The 16776-nt window shown below is 39.9% G+C and overlaps 1 protein-coding gene across 1 annotated transcript; it reads right to left on the bottom strand.

Moving 5' to 3' along the window:
* Positions 1 to 277: 277 nt before the first annotated feature.
* TAF5 (TATA-box binding protein associated factor 5) lies at positions 278 to 15616 on the bottom strand. Its single transcript, XM_060768319.2, has 11 exons — positions 15089 to 15616; positions 13900 to 14134; positions 11212 to 11527; positions 8785 to 8948; positions 7933 to 8068; positions 6819 to 6939; positions 5574 to 5703; positions 4927 to 5091; positions 4407 to 4584; positions 3015 to 3192; positions 278 to 1283 (listed from the first exon to the last, which is right to left on the bottom strand). Exons 1-11 carry the CDS (start codon positions 15573 to 15575, stop codon positions 1066 to 1068), a joined length of 2328 nt encoding a protein of 775 aa, XP_060624302.2. The 5' UTR covers positions 15576 to 15616; the 3' UTR covers positions 278 to 1065.
* Positions 15617 to 16776: the final 1160 nt, after the last annotated feature.

Here is a 16776-nt window from a genome sequence, read left to right on the forward strand (position 1 = left end):
TGCTGAGACTTCACTTCTGTTCTTTTCAAACTGTCTTGGAGTTTGACATATGGCGAAACAATAAGAGGCAGGCATCTGTGAGAACTTGGTGGTGAAGTCACAGTATGGAATCCTTTCATTTACTGTATTATGCCAACATAGTGCACTTTTTTGAGGGCTGTGTAGTTGGTGAACAAGGGGTGCTATTAATCATAACATACATATTCAATAACAGAAAAAATTCTGGTTGAATGGTGTAAAGATAGGTAAATCTGGGTAGTAGAGACATAGATGGAAATATATTTACAACATAACTTTTATTATAAAATATCAAAAGTATAAAACTGTACAAAATGCAAAGTCCATGGCAGGATTTTTTATGCATATGTTTCACTTAATGAAATTTACTGACTTAGCCAGAATACAATATCTTTTCCATAATGGCAAGCACCTGAGGAAAACTGGACTTCTGTATTAAGGGGTCAGAATTGTTAAGGAAGACAGCAACTTCTCCATTTAAAAAGTTTCAAATAATGGTGGTGAAGGTCCTCTTAAAATACCACTCAATTTTAATGATTTTCTACTTTATGCACTTGTTCAATCAGTACTTTTCAGCTTTCAATAAATTAAATTGTCTTGTGTAATCTAGTAATCCCTTAGACATCCTATTTACCCTGTAAATAGGCATATAGCTCTATATAAAATGCCACTTTTCTATAACAAATCTTACTGATAAAGAAAGCTTGATGTACTGGTCTGGCCTGTACTAATGCCAAATTAAGTGCTTTCACAGAATTACTCAAATATTATACACTTACCCAAACCTACCTGCACTGTGCTTTTACAGTGCCCATGCCCATTATTGGATGAAATCAAGCATTTTTCTCATATTAATCTTCAGCTTTCTTTCTCTAAGATTCCTCTCTTCTGTTTGCACAGGGGATATAAATAGCTGCTTAGGTCATAGTGTAAAATGTTTTCTCCAGCAGACCAGTTCATTTGTACAATCACCGTGATCGTCATAAAAGCATGTTATTAAATGATCTTTGCAAAATGTAAACTATTCAAGTCTTTCAGTTTGGTAGGTCATTGAGAACTGTATGCACCAGCAGCAAGAAGCAGATTTCTGCGGGTAAAATGAATGTGTGTGACAGGAGTTGATTTGGTCATGTATGTGCCCAGCAACAAGTCCTGACAACTTTCAGGCAGGTTTATATGTCCAGTGGCTGTAGTGAAATCATCCGTTTCTAAATCCTCAAAGGCTCTCACAGCATCCCAAAGTTTCACTGTGTTATCCATTGAACCTAAGAAAAATGAAGAGAATAAAACTCAAGATTTGGATTCACTGATTCAAAGTATAAAGTAATATGATTCATTGTTTCACCACAATCAGCTTGTCAAATTTATCACCATTTATTCACTGCTACATGTACAATCAATATAAAGCAAGAGTTTACAATGCCATCTATGTTGCATTAGATGTATTTATGAAAGGGGTCTTATTTTTTAAAATAATATTTCTGAAATTCTAAAAACAAAAACATGAACTATTAATACTGTTAATTAATAGAATTTGTATAATCATTTTTATAACTTAAGCCATATTGTTTTGTTTTAATCAGCTGTTGTTCCCCTCCTCCATCCTAAGGGAGATATGGGAAAGAAAAGAATGGGAATAATACATTGAGGAAGAGCTTTAACCTTCCATGTTATCAGGAAAATCTTTTCTTCAGGAAGCCCCATTCTATGTTCAAATACCTAAAAATAATTCTAACTTCAGGAGTGAGGGGTGGTCTCAAATGAAGTTCTATAGAGGCAATCTCAATGTAGCAATTTTGATTCAAAACAATGCCTTAAGTGAACACTTACTAATTACACTGAAGATTAAAACTAACCCCCAGTGCTTCTCAACCTGTGGGTCCCCAGATGTTTGGTCTACAACTCCCAGAAATCCCAGCCAATTTATCAGCTGTTAGAATTTCAGGGAGTTGAATGCCAAAACATCTGGGGACCCACAGGTTGAGAACCACTGCTCTAACCCTATAATAAAGTTATTGAGTGTGTTTCTAACCTAAGGTGGGGGTTTTCTTGAAAGATCTGTGCAGAAGAGGTGTGCTATATCCTTCCTTTGATGCTAAATATGACTTGTGCAAGGTCATCCAGCGGGTTTCATGCTGAGCAAAAAATCAAACTCTGGTCCCTAGAATCATAGTCGAACACGCAAACCACTACATCACACTGGCTTCTGGAAGTAAGTTCCACTACTCTGGGGGTCTTGCTGCTAAATAAAAATGCATAGGATGGTGCTGCACAACTTAAAATTTAAATGTACCATATATACTCGAATATAAGCCGACCCGAATATAAGCTGAGGCACCTAATTTTACCACAAAAACTGGGAAAACATATTGACTCAAGTATAAGCTGATGGTGGGAAATGCAGCAGCTACTGGTAAAATTCAAAATAAAAATAGATACCAATAAAATTACATTAATTGAAGCATCCTTAGGTTAAATGTTTTTTAATATTTACATAAAACTGTAATTTAAGGTATGACTTAAATCCTTATTCTAACCTTCAATGTAAATGTGCTTACGTATCCTTCCAATAATCACCATAGTTTATTTTAACTATATATTTGGGGGGAAATGCTGTGTATATATGAATACGGAAAAGTGGGAAAGACGCGTTGAGAGAGGAGAAGAAGGCGTGTGCTGCACCAAGAGAGGAAAGGGAGGTGCGCACTGTGCCGAGAGGAGGAGAGGAAGTTGTGCACTGTGCAAGAGAGGAAGGAGAGCTGGGTTGCTATGCGGAGAGGTGAGGGTCTAGGAAGAAGGAATTGCGCTGAAAGAAGCCCTTCCTTCAGCCCCATGCCTTCCTGCCAGGACCCTCGCCCGAGTTTAAGTCAAGGGGGGCTATTTCAGGGCTGAAAAACTAGGCTTATACCCCAGTATATACATTAAGTCAAATTGTAAAAGTCATAAGTTTATTGTTCTTGCATTATTGTTCTACAGAATAACAGATCAATACATACCTGATGCTAAGATCTCTCCATCTCTACTGAATCTGAGTGCATAGATTGTTTCTGTGTGTCCTTTCAACTCTCCCACCATCAAGCCATGGCCAACATCCCACAGAAGTACTCTTCCATCTGTCGCTCCTGTTGCCAAGAATCTTCCATTAGGAGAAAATGCTAAAGAATGTATAGGTCCCTAGGGTAACAAAAATAAACCATTAGTAGAATTAAATTTGTTTCTAAATGCTCACTGTTACATAGGATCCTAAGCAACACCTCACAATGACATATTTATTTTTAAATATTACTCAAATTTGAGCAAAATTTGAGAAATGGACATGCCTTCTATGCTCTTTGATTTTAGGGCAGCTTGAAGCCCATAAAGCTGTTTCATCTTTTCATTGTTATAAAAATCATATTTAGATCTAAAAACATCTTTACTAATTAAGATTGATTGGATTGTGTTTCAATAAGGCCTCTGCAGTGGCTTCTCTTCCAGTGGGACACAAACCCAAAGAAAAGTTGCATGATTTTAAATAACCACAACTTTTTCATATGGCATTTCTCCTTTAAAATATGATGGTTAATGCAAGAACTAATGCAGTACTATGCACAAGGACTCGTGGTAAGAAATGGGAAATGTTGAGATGTAAACTGGATTGGACTCCTCAATCCACTATCTCAGTGGTTTTCAAATTGTGCTTCATAGAGCCCTTGGGGCTCCACGAAACATGCTGAGGGGCTCTGCGCCCACCTCCCTCACCACCAAAAGGCTTTTCAACCCGCCTCCCTTGCTGCCAAAAGCCTTTTCCCTTCACCCAGATCCTTTCCCTCTTGCCTTACTTGCTTCTAAAACTCAATCTATTTCCCACTGCTCAGGGGGTGCTTTGATTGTGCTTTTCTTGCTTAGCAGAAGAGGGTTGGACTGGATGGCCCCTGGGGTTGTTCCTATTACTATTATTACAAAGGCTGGATGGCCATCTGTTGGGGGTGCTTTGATTGTGCTTTTCCTGCATGACAGAAGTGGGTTGGACTGGATGGTCCTTGGGGTCTTCCACAAAAATATTGTTAAGTTTATGTTGGTCAAAAAGTTTACCCATAACAGATATATACACACACACACACACACACACACACATTATATATATAGTATAATATATAAAATTTATTGGGGCTCCATGAGAAACTTGCTTCAAAGGGGACACCACTACATTTACAAATCATCTTTCTGTCCAATGCAATTAAAATAGTTTTATTGAAAACAATATAGATCGTAAACCCATCAAGCCCAGCACCCTGTTTCCATAGTGACCAAGCAAAAATATTAGAGGAATGTCACAATTAAGATGTGAGAGTTATTGTTACATCCGAACATCAAAGTATTTCAATGAAAATTTAACATTTATTTACCTTATGTCCTGTGAAGATTCTTACACAATTCCCACTCAGGATGTCCCAAATCCGCACAGTCCTATCTGCTGAGCCTGTGGCAATGTAGTTTGAGTTTGGGTGAAAACGTGTACATGTAACATCCGCAAGATGACCAGCAAATATCCGCAATGGCTGGTAGTGATCAGTAGCCCACAAGCTACAGAACAAAAAACATTTATCAGAATAGAGAAAGATATTCATATCATGGATATTTGGAAAACTAAGTACTTCCTCCGGAAAAAGTACTTCCAAGCTGACTAAAGGAATGAACAGAGACTGCTGCATCAGGGAAAACTCGTGATAGTAGGAATTCCAGCTGCAATGATGACGAGACTAATGATTCTCCATTCTCTAAAACAGAGATCAGTGCTTCAAAAACATAGATATCATAATTTCTTAGTTATAGGTTATGTTTTAAGAGTGTAGCTATCAGCAATCTAGAGATCAGTAGCTCACAATACAGAGCAAAGTGTTTACCTCTATTTAAACTCAGGCTTACCGAGCCACTCTGTCATGACCACCAGACACAAAGTAATATCCATATGGAGAGAATTGTGTGTCCCATACAGGGTAGTTGTGTCCTTTGTAGCCCACCAGACAAGAGAACGTTAAGAGACTCCATAACCGGATAGTGCCATCCTCTGAAGATGATAGTAAATAGTTCCTGGCAAAGTAAATAAATAGGTAGGTAGATATACAAACTAATAATAAGAAGTAAAAAATAAATGTTCATACCAATATTTGACACTCAAATGTCTCAGTAAAGAAACTATAGCAGAAAGTGTAGCTCCAGAAATAATACATTTCAAGTTTCCAATGCAATTCATATTTTCCACACCACTGTCACCCCAATGTTGCAGTCAAGAAGATGAAGGAATGGTGGCCTATAGCCATCCAGCCAAATCATGAGCTTATGTGAGAAATATACTTTTAAGTTTCCCAATACATACTCGTATCCCTTATGCTGATTGGCTAGTACATGTTTTGCTGAAATCAGTTTTTAAAAGCACATCGTTCCCATTTTTCCAAATGGAAAACCATTTTGTGCCTACTTTTTAATATTCTCTTTCCGTTAATTCTCAAAACATATATCAAAATGTAGAGCCCCTCGACAAATTACCATGTACAAAAGAATTGCAATATTACCTATCGGGGCTGAAGCTGGTACCATAGACAGGTCCACTGTGACCATATAAAATCTTCAACTCACTTGCTGTTTTTTCATCCATTATCCTTTCTAAAACATCGTCAGATTCTTTATCTATGAGACTGAGATCTGGATAGAAAAAAATCCCTAAGTTTACATTCGGTATAGATCACTAACAGAGATTGCCTCATAAATCCAAAATCAAAAGTGCTCTAGTTGACTTGTGTGTTTATGGACTCACTATCAACTGATTCTACAATCCATGGCTTGAGAATATTTTTTAATCCCAAGAGCAAACCTTGATTTTGCCACTTTATATAAGGGGTACCATTTTACTACTCCACTGTATATAATGGGACTTAAGCATCCACAGATTTGGTATCCCGGAACCAAACCCCAGTATATATTTATTGGCCAATTAAAATGTCCAAAATAATATACAAAGCTCCACTGGCTTCCTCATCTGGCAAAGGATGTTTAAAAAACATATATGGGAGAAGATATTTGTAATGGTGTCTTCTTTTTTCACTGTCTTCTGCATTACCAAGCATTAGTTTTTTACCTAGTGAGTCTCATTATGTGTTCAAAGTACAATCTGAGATTAGTCATCTTGGCTTTTAGGGATCGTTCAAGATTGGTTTGCTCTAGGGAGCTATTTGTCTGCCTTTTTAGCAGTCTATCTGTACAACTCTCCTCCAGCACATTTCAAATAAAAGTTCTTCCTATCAGCTTTCACAACCAGATACAGACAATAGAAATATGAAGACATGAATAATCGTGTATTTGGTATTCACTAATGTATCTTTACATTTCAGGATCTTGATTAATTCCTTAATGTCATCCCTAATGTTCCACAGTAAACACGTCTTTGCACTTTCTTCCATGACTTCCTTCAGTAATTGTGCCACATTTTTGCTATTTTCATTAGTAGTATATGGCGCCATCTACATATCTTATATTATGGGTATTTCTTCCTCCAAGTTTCATGCCACCTTCCTCCAAATCTAATCCTGCCTTACATGTACAGCCTGTAAGTTAATAGGACAATAATTATTTGCCAGTTGGAAACCGTTCCATTTCTCCATAACTGTCAAGCTCACTACAGGTAGTTAGAACGATAAAGAATTAAATTCAAATAATATCATCTAGTTTGTTCAGACTGCTATTCCAAAATTAGTGTTTTAATCAGAGCAACCCTCCTTCCTATGAACACTTCAAGTGAAAGGTATAATAAGAATTGTTACCTGTTGCTGATTTCACACTGCGTAGCCTTTTGGGTGTCACTGACCACACTCTGACAGTAGAATCAGCAAAGCCTCCAACGATCATACTAGAGTCATCGGTAATATCCACTGCTGTCAGGCCCTGTTTATACAAATGTGTTGTTTTAATATATTTTATACTTTCTAAAAAATGCTGAATGACTACACAATCTCAAAAGCTTGCATTGTGTGTTTTGGGCCTTTTGGTTGGCCAATTAAAGTATTGCTTGTTTGTAGATGTTGTATTTTGTTTTGATACACAAATTCTGTTGAAATTCATGTTGAAAAATAATTTAATTTAATTAGAGTTATGAACTACATCTTAAATTACAATGTTATGTAACATGTTCAGATTTTCATTATTGTGCAGCAATGCACTACTTGAATTGTCAAAGCGGAATTGCAAATATTCCTTAAAAAAATTCTTGTAATTTCACAATACTTCTCTACTATTGTAATCTTTATTTCTGTTAAGTGTTTATACACTTGGAGCTCCAAGTGGTGTAGCGGGTTAAACTGCTGAGCTGCTGAACTTGCTGACTGAAAAGTGAGCAGTTTGAATCTGGGGAATGGGATGAGCTCCTGCTGTTAGCCCCAGCTTCTGCCAACCTAACAGTTGTAATGCATCATGACATCTATGTATTCCCAATGCCAAGTTAATTTTAGTCCTATGCCAACAAAAAGCAAAATAATTGACTTGGCTAAATTACACAACTTAAACATATTTATATATATATTGAGGCCTCCTAGTAGTGCAGCAGGTTAAATAACTGAGCTGCTGAACTTGATGACCAAAGGTTGGCAATTCGAATCTGGGGAGTGGGGTGAGCTCCCGCTGTTAAGCCCAGCTTCTGACAACCTAGCAGTTCAAAAACATGCAAATGTGAGTAGATCAATAGGTATCGCCTTGGGGAGAAGGTAACGGCACTCCATGCAGTCATACTGGCCACATGACCTTAGAGTTGTCTACGGACAATGACGGCTCTTTGGCTTAGAAATTGAGATGAGCACCACCACCCCGAGTCGGACACGGCTAGACTTAATGTCAGGGGAAACCTTTACCTTTAACTTACAACTGACAATCTGACACACTAACCTGATAGGCATTAAGGAATGTGTAAAAACAAATGGACGGCAAGCAGTCAGGACCAAGGCGTACACGCTTAGTAGCTTCCTTCATATTCATTATTTTATCCAGCTTATCAGAGTCCTTCAGCTCAGGAAGGGGAATTCTATATGGAGAATAACATACTTCAAAAATAATATCCTCCAGAGGTTGAACTATAATTCATAGAATTTTTGTCGTTAACAGCGAGGGCTGTGGGGAGCTGTAGTCCATCATCTAGGGGGCACTTTTTAGAAATCAACCAAATTAAACAGATTCTAATCCTCAGAAAGAATTCTAGTTTTAACTATTGTCTAGTTTTCACTAAAACAGTAAATATGTCTCCAAGCTATTTAGATAATGCAGGACTCAACGTGATTGAAAAAAGCCAAAAACTCTCCTGTCCAGGAAGCTAAATGCTAGGACTTAAAAGGAGCAGAAAGATTCTTTCTGATGTCTAGTTTTCTAGCTAGATAATGATTAAACCATTAAATCTACATCTCTGTGAGAACTAAACCTATGCAACAAGATGGAAAATGAAGTCTACAGTCCTATGTCAGCATCAACTGTACTGTACTGAATCAACTGACTTCTTTGACTTCATGCAGATCTGCTGGTGGTAGGTATGGAAAATTTGAATCTGTCAGGATTACTGTGAGAAATGGCAGACAGAAGTGAGAAAAAGGGATTGATAGGGCCCTAATCCTCTGAACCAATATTACATGCATCTGAAAATATTTCGTATCCCTGCAATGCAGAATTACTTTGAAGTAACTCCCAATAAATCTAGTGTGACTTACTTTTGAATAGAAAGGCACAGGAACTTTTATAGTTGAACATTACCTAGTCTGAGGAGGAGCATTTGGGTCTTGCTTTTTACTTTTTGATCCAGTGCTGTCTTTTCTTGGCTTCTTTTTCTTCGGTTTTCCTTCCTCATTTTCCCCCTCTTCATCTTCATCATCCAAAGGAAACTCAATTTCTGGTTCTTTTAATAAGCCAAAGAAGATCTGCAACCAAAAGAAAAGCATCTTGGAGTAAAAAAAAAAAAAACATTTTGCTAACCACTGCTATTTACCCCAGTTCCTCAGATTTTCTTCCTGAAAAAAAAAATCAGTTTGGCAAGTGATATACACCCTCTTATAGTTTATCATAAGGATAGATAAAAACAATCTGTTTAATTTTATTGAAATGCCTTTATATTATTTCAGTACTCTTTCAACTTTATTGTGAACCAAATGTATATCTGTTTCTGCAGCTAGTTCCCTTTTCCTAACATATTTTAAAAAATCTCATCGTTGTTCTTGATACTATTGAAAATATATTCTGCAAAATTATGGGCAGTTCTTCTACTGTCCCCTTTGGATCTCATTTCTGCAAGTTTCTTCTTGTCTTGCTTCGTTCCTGCTAGATTTTATTCCTGAAATAGCCTTTTCCCCATACCGCTAGTTAATCATGGTGGTAACTTCTTGGACTTTCCAGTCCTACCTCATACATTCTAAAGAGCCCTCTATGATTATGGTTTTTTAGTACCCCCACTTTAAAGAAATGTCTTCCTTTGCTGTGAAATGTGACTTTGTTGGTGTTCCTGAGCACTTTTCCAGGCGCTTTTCCAACTTTCATGGAGATTAGATGTGCAGGATCTTTAAAAAATCCCTCAAACCATATTTAACACATAACAAAAATTATTATCTGCGGATTATTCGCACTGCCTCTGTTACTGCCTTACACTATTTTTAATTGGGACTTTGATAACTCTGGTGTTCATTTTGAACTGTGTTCAAATAAGACATGCAGTCAGTGGTCAAATCTTTGGTTGCCATGAGGAAATCAAACTGCTGGAGTGGCTGGACCTGATCATGCCTATGCTACCTTGGTCATTCTGTCAGGAAGGGGATGGAATGAGGAAGCAGGAGGATGGAAAGTGGGTGATGCCTGGATCTTTGCACACATAGAGGGTGTGGGACAGAGAGAAGGGAGGGAGACAAAGCAGGCACCAAGAAGGAGCTGTGGCAGCTACTGTTACAGGGGCAACTTCAATGGACATGTACTTAATCACTACCCTTCCCACTACTCTTGCCCTCCACTCGTCATTGTCATCCCACCCTCCCACCTGGGTTCTCTCCTCCTTTACTCTCCCTATCATGCTCTGTTCCACTCTAGAGACCCACAGAACCACCTGACCTCCCTCCTCACACTTTCCCATCCCATACCCCACTCCCAGTACATAAGTGAAGGAAAATATGCCCAGTCCAGCCCAGCCACCTCATTTCCTTTCAGTGACCAAAGATTTGACTACTCAGCTTGACTTAACTGAACATATCCCAAGAGGGACACTGATGTTTTCAAAGCCTCTCTTAAAAATTATACAGGGCAGCAGTAGTGGATAATTCATGAAGCTATTATAACAAAAGCAGAAAACTGTAGCCAAGTCTTAATTCAACATCAAACCAATATCACATTCAGAATTAAAGAACAAAACAGCCCAGACATGAATTGAGCAAGGTTCCATTATAAGTATCTAGCTCTCTTTTTGAATTTGATTTGTCTTTACCAACCGAAGAATGTACTCTTAACAAGAAACAAAGAAGACATTAAGATCACTCCACTGACAGAGATACAACACACACTTTGTGACTCTCAAGGTTCCCCATGAGTCAAAAGATTGTTTTTAAGCCCTGGGGGAAGTGGGGGGGGGGGGGGTGTCTGGAAACATGTGCCACATTCTGGGGCCTCAGGCCATTTTAAACTTTAAAAATACTCATTTCAAACCCAGACATAAATCAAAAGTGACTTCCAATCATTTCATTTTTAAAACTGGCCTCTCCTGGGCTTAAAATGGCACAAGAGGATCAAATGTCCTTAGAGAACGTGTGCCCACCCCCCCATCTTGTAAGAGACAAATGCAGCCACTTAGCCTACCACTTGTTCACCTCTCTCTTCAATCATTCCTTTATTTATTAGGACAATATATAGACAAACTTATGCATGAAACCTAACTTTGAATCAGCCGTGATTAAGCTAGATAGTTTTCAGTTTCATCTAAACGAGGACACTAGTTACCAGATTTGGAACCAGCCAATTTCAAACTGTGATATGACCTTGCTTTCAGTCAGGAAATGAGAAACTATGGTCAATTAGAAGCTTTGTGGATTAACTATGCCTTGTGCATATAGCATGAGATAATAAACTATTATAATGGGAAAACGGCAATTTCCATCCCAACTGCAGAATCCATAAGCATTGTCTAAGAAAATATCCAATATAGCATACCTTTCCTTTGTTAGCCTCTCGTTTTGCCTCTCCTGCCAAACTTCCCACCATAGCATCTATTTGTTGTTTACTACGAGGCATCCCATCAAAAATATCAATGTAAAGATGTTCTTGAACAATATTCCAGATTTGATTGTTCTGTTTCTCCTGAAGATGTCTCTTCAAGAGCTGGTAAGAGTCTCGGGAAATGCGTAGCACAAACTTGCTTGTTCGGAAATCCAACATTGTCTCATTTCCTCTCATATGCTCCTTTTTGGTCAAACTTGATAAGATACGCAAGTCATCATTGTAATAACATTCCTGATCCCCATGAAACCTAGAAAAATGTGAAAGACACATGAAATATGGCTAAAAGGAGAGTTTCTGAAGGAGTATTTAGTTCTTTGGGCCTGAGGAGCATATGTAGTAATTTAATGTAAATGTAATTTAAAAGGTAGCCTATATTCTGTTTACAAAGTCACTCTCTTTGTACACACTAGGGCAGTGGTTCTCAACCTGTGGGTCCCCAGATGTTTTGGCCTTCAATTCCCAGAAATCCTACAGTTGGTAAACTGGTTGAGATTTCTGGGAGTTGTAGGCCAAAACACCTGGAGACCCATAGGTTGAGAACTACTGCACAAGGGATTTGTGGAAAGTGCTATATGATATAATATGTACTTCCTATTTATCAACATCCTTTGACATTAGTCCATAAAACCAAACCATACAATACTAGAAAAACACCTCTAAGGTCTCAACACTTGAAACTATTTTAGGAATCCAAGATGCAAGATAATCAGGGCTTGTTTCAGCCTTGATAAATGTAGTCATCTTCATCACTTTTACCCCAAACCTAGTGAGACAAAAGAGCAGGAAAGCGCAACTGACATCTTTACAGGTGTACTATCCCCACAGCAAGCCACACCACTCCATTTTCTGCTGAATAAAGAGGCTACCTAGGTTTGCATCTCAACCTGTTTTTTTAGTCAAGGGGGGTTGAATTTGTGTGGAAAAGTTAACTGCTGCTCCAGAGACAGTGGTTTGACAATTTTCAGACAGAAACATTGCTGTGATTTTTTTAAAAGTGTCTGGATTTGAAAAAGGGTATCAGAGGGGAATAAAGGGATGTGAGAGAATACGCAAATTGTGGGTCATACTTTCCCAATATGCACATCACTGAGGTTTTTTTTCATTGCTGCAATATAACAGAATATTTATATATTGGTTCAGACCAGGAACATTTTAGAAACAGAAATTCCTTTACCATGAAACAATTCTTTCAAGAGAATTATTTGCACTTGAATACAGCATGTCATACTGCAACTGCTTATATCTTAGTTCTATCAAATACTACTAATCAATACATTATTCTATATCTCTTCTGCACTACCCAGTTGTAGCACTTTGATATCAGTGTAACTGCACTGCCTCCACTCTACAATGCTGGAATTTTTTGTTTCATGAGGAATTTAACATTTTCTGCCAGAGAGCTTTAGTACCTTACCAGAATACAGATTACAGGATTCCACAGGATGTAGCCATGGCAACTAAAGTGGTATCAATGTGCCATAACTATGTGGTTTGAAATATACCCTGAAGAGAATGAATGTTTTGGCTCCAGGCATTAAGTACTGTATTGTAAGACATTACTGTGGAAAGTAGAATTCCCTTTCACTGCTGGTAAAACAGTAATATTTTTTCAGTATAATTCAAGCATACTTGGTTCTTGTCCTCAGTGTTGGTTTGAAAAGAAATGCTACAGAGTCTTGTCTCATTTCACTGCACTTCACATTAAATGTGAATATCTGCAATAACTAAATATAATGATTTCATCCAGCTACCCTATAAACTCTCTTCTGCACTTACCCAAGGGTTAAACTGAATGCTGTACTTTAGCCCTGTTCACAAGAGATACTGTCTCCTTCTCTGAGTAAAGTGGAAAAAGGCCAAAGCTTAGTCCATCCTAGGAGAACACAAAAGAAGCACCAGCCCCAGAATTATCTCTGTCACGATGCCTTTCAATACATGGGCAGGGAAATGGCAGTGGCGGTGAACAATGGTCCTATGGTGGCATTGCTGCATTCCCCTCTCTGCAAAATGAGCCCCAGTTTATCGATGGGTAATATCAAAGTCCCTTACCATTGACTTAGGACCTCTTTACATGGGGCAAAATAACCCCATTTTGGAGCTGCCCAGTTTATTGGTTGCTGGTTGATGTCTGCTTTGATATTATTGATATAATGTTGTTTTATTTTGTTTATGTTTTTGTTGATGTATTTTAATGTGTTTTATTTTAACTATGTTGATTGAGTTCGTCCCCATGTAAGCCACCCCGAGTCCCCTTGGGGAGATGGAGGCGGGGTACAAAAATAAAGTTATTATTATTATATTATTATTGTTATTTCCTCTTCTTTTACCCATCTGATGGGGCAAAGGGTGGCGGGGCAACGTGCATTACCGCATGTTGCCACCCTTTCTCCCATCAGATGTAGACAGGGTGCCAATACACCCTGTCCCGTCCCCACCATGTGATGGGGGAAGGACGGAGGGCACCACGAGGCATCCTGTGTGCCTTCCCTTTCGCCAGCACAATGGCATGACCTCCGTAGGCTGTATGAAGAGGTCCTTAAACATGAGGGAAATTCATACATAAGTACATATGGTAAGAGTGAAAAAACATGCAAACCATATAACGGAACAAATAATTACTTCTCAAAGAATGACTTTGCTTCATTTTCATGCCCATTGTAGACTAGTTCCAAGTACATGTGTACAAAGAGAGGGTAAAAAAGCTGTGACAGCTCAGCTCGATGACAGTCCAAAGCACATTCAATAAAGTGTTTCAGTCCACTGTAGTATTCTTCATAAAGCGCTGGGTCTCCTTGTTGTTTGTAGGCAGACAGCACTGCACTGACGTCTGGCTGATCTTCCACAAGGACATTAACTGCAAAGCATTAACAAATGTAGATATATCAGGACTGAAATTCTGTGCGATGGCATATTTAAAGCCTAAGCATGGAAAGAAATGCTTTTCCATTTTGTTTAAATCATGAAATCACATATATACCAATAGCACAATTTTTGAGTTATGCTAATCCTATAAACGAACATTACATTTTTATTTATATAGACTAGCTGTACCCGCCACGTGTTGCTGTGGCCAACCTTCCCTCTTTCTCTCCTTCCTTCACTCCCCCTTTCCTTCTTGCTTCCCCGTCTTTCCTTCTCTTCTTCCTTCCTTCTCTATCTCTTTCCTTCCTCCCCCCTTTTTCTTTCTCTTCTACTGTCTCTCTTTCCTCGCTCCCTCTTTCTCTACATCTTCCCCCCCTCCTTCACTCCCTCTTTCCTTCCTTCTTTTCCTTTTTTCTTTCCTTCTCTCCTTCCTTCCTTCTTCCATTAACTTTCCTTCCTTCCCCCTTTTTTCTTTCCCTCCTCTTTCTCTCCTTTTTTCCTTCTCTACCTTTTTCCTTCCTTCCTTCTCTCTTTGCTTCCATGCTTACTTCTCCCTTTCCTTCTTTCTTTCCCTCTTTCTTTTCTTTCTTTCTTTTTTTTTCTCCCCTTCCCTCTGTCATTCTTCCCTTTTTTCTGTATTGTCATTTAGCTTTCCGTCATTTAGCTTTTTGGGGCTTTTTAAAGTCCCTTATGCTGCATTTTGCTGAGTTTTTATGAGTGAAGGACATACATTGGGTTGTTAGCTGTACTGTGTCCAAATGTGGTGTCAATTCCCCCAGTGGTTTTTGAGTTCCGTTAATCCCACAAACGAACATTACATTTTTATTTATATAGATTATTATGCACCCAGAGACGGGAAAACTTCTCCCAGAAATGACACACCCCACAGGCATTGAGCCAGGGCAGTTAAACCGCTGTCCAACCGCGACAACCCTGCCTTACGGACCTTTGGGTGGCGGCGCTGCGGAGGGAGCGGAGGGAGCGGCGGCCGGGGGGAGGGAGGCCGCGTTCTGTCCGAAGGCCACGTCCCCGAGGCCGCCCTCCTGCCCTTCCCCTCCGCCCGAGGAAGCCGAAGCAGCAGCAGCCGCGGGGTCGCCCTCGTCGCCCAGCAGCCGGGCCTCCCTGCGCAGGATCTCCTCGGACTCGCGCAGGTTGCTCCGCCGCAGGAACTGGAGCACGGCGAGCAGCGTCTGCCGGTCGGTGGGCAGCTGGGCCGCGCTGGCGGCGGGGCTGGGAGCCACCGGGGGTTTGCAGTCGGCGCCTGCCGTGGAAGGCGGCTCCCCGTCGGCCGAGGGAGCCACAGGGGAAGGGGCCGGGCCCGCGGGAGGCGCCGCGGCCTGAGGGACAGCGGGAGGCGGAGGTGGCGGCGCTCCCGCGTCCGGGTCTGGCTTCACAGTGACTGCCTCCGCCGGCTCCTCCGCCAGCGCCGCCATCTTTTCCCTTTCAGGGAGACCGCTTCTTCGCGACAGTCAGGGCATGAAGCAAGGGGGTTGGACGACACCCACCATGGCTTGACGGCACTTCCGGTTCCGGTGCCTTGTCCATTTACTGCCATGGTTCAATGCAATGGAACTATGAGAGCTATATTATTACAACCTTCCCTGCAAAGTAATGCGGGTTCCTCACCAAAGTACAGCAGTCCTTATAATTGAGCCATGCCAATGCACTTGGTTCAATGTTTTGCTCTTTATGTTATACTCTGTGTTTATTTCGTATTATCTTCTTTTGATTTATTTTATTGTATTTTATTTGATGTATTATTTTATGATTTCATGTTGTATTCTTTTGCTTGTTGTAATTTTTGGGCTTGGCCTCATATTAGTCGCCCCAATTCCCCTTGGGGAGATGGAGGTGGGGTATAAATAAAGTAGTATTATGATTATGCCAGTTAAAGCACTGGAAACTGAATTTATGTATTTATTTATTTGTTTACTTCATTTATATACCGCTTTTCTCAGCCCTCAGGCGACTCAAAGCGGTTAACAGCAGCAAAATTCAATGCAAAAATCATTGCATTGGGGATTGTGGCGCAGCACCGGGATTGTGGCGCAGCTGGCTGAGTGTCAGCTGCATTAAGATCACTCTGACCAAAAGGTCATGAGTTCGAAGCCAGCCCGGGCTGGAGTGGGTGTCCAGCCATTGTGTAGCCCGTTGCCGACCTTTGCAACCCGAAAGACAGTTGCATCTGTCAAGTAGGAAAATAAGGGACCACCTTGTGTGGGAGGCTAAATGTAACTAATTTATGAGGCCATAAAGAAAGAAGACTCCGGGGAAATGTGGAATGCGGAAGAACTTCATCGGTGTCGTTGATGGACGATGAAAAGCAGCAGCTCCCCTGGCGGCCAGAAAAAAGTTAAATAGCCTTTGTCTGTTAAATGTTGTTTGTCAAACTGGCATTGAATGTTTGCCATATATGTGTTTACTGTAATCCGCCCTGAGTCCCCTGCGGGGTGAGAAGGGCGGAATATAAGAACTGTAAATAAATAAATAATAAATAAATAAATAAAACGATTATGGGACAGTTAAAACAATAGCATCATGAACAATTAAACATCAATATAACAATCATTAGCGAATTCATTGCACAGTATATGCACTCCTAGGACCCTTCCACACAGCCCTATATCCCAGAAT

The sequence above is a fragment of the Anolis sagrei genome, chromosome 3 (assembly GCF_037176765.1).
Source record: "Anolis sagrei isolate rAnoSag1 chromosome 3, rAnoSag1.mat, whole genome shotgun sequence".
NCBI lineage: Eukaryota > Metazoa > Chordata > Lepidosauria > Squamata > Dactyloidae > Anolis > Anolis sagrei.

Coding starts and splice junctions, on each gene's coding strand:
- TAF5 (XM_060768319.2), bottom strand. CDS start 15,575: ATGGCGGCGCTGGCGGAGGAGCCGGCGGAGGCAGTCACTGTGAAGCCA. Junction 6,940..7,932: donor CATTCCTTAATGCCTATCAG/GTTAGTGTGTCA, acceptor TTGTATAAACAG/GGCCTGACAGCAGTGGATAT. Junction 3,193..4,406: donor GAATCTTCACAGGACATAAG/GTAAATAAATGT, acceptor TTGTTACCCTAG/GGACCTATACATTCTTTAGC.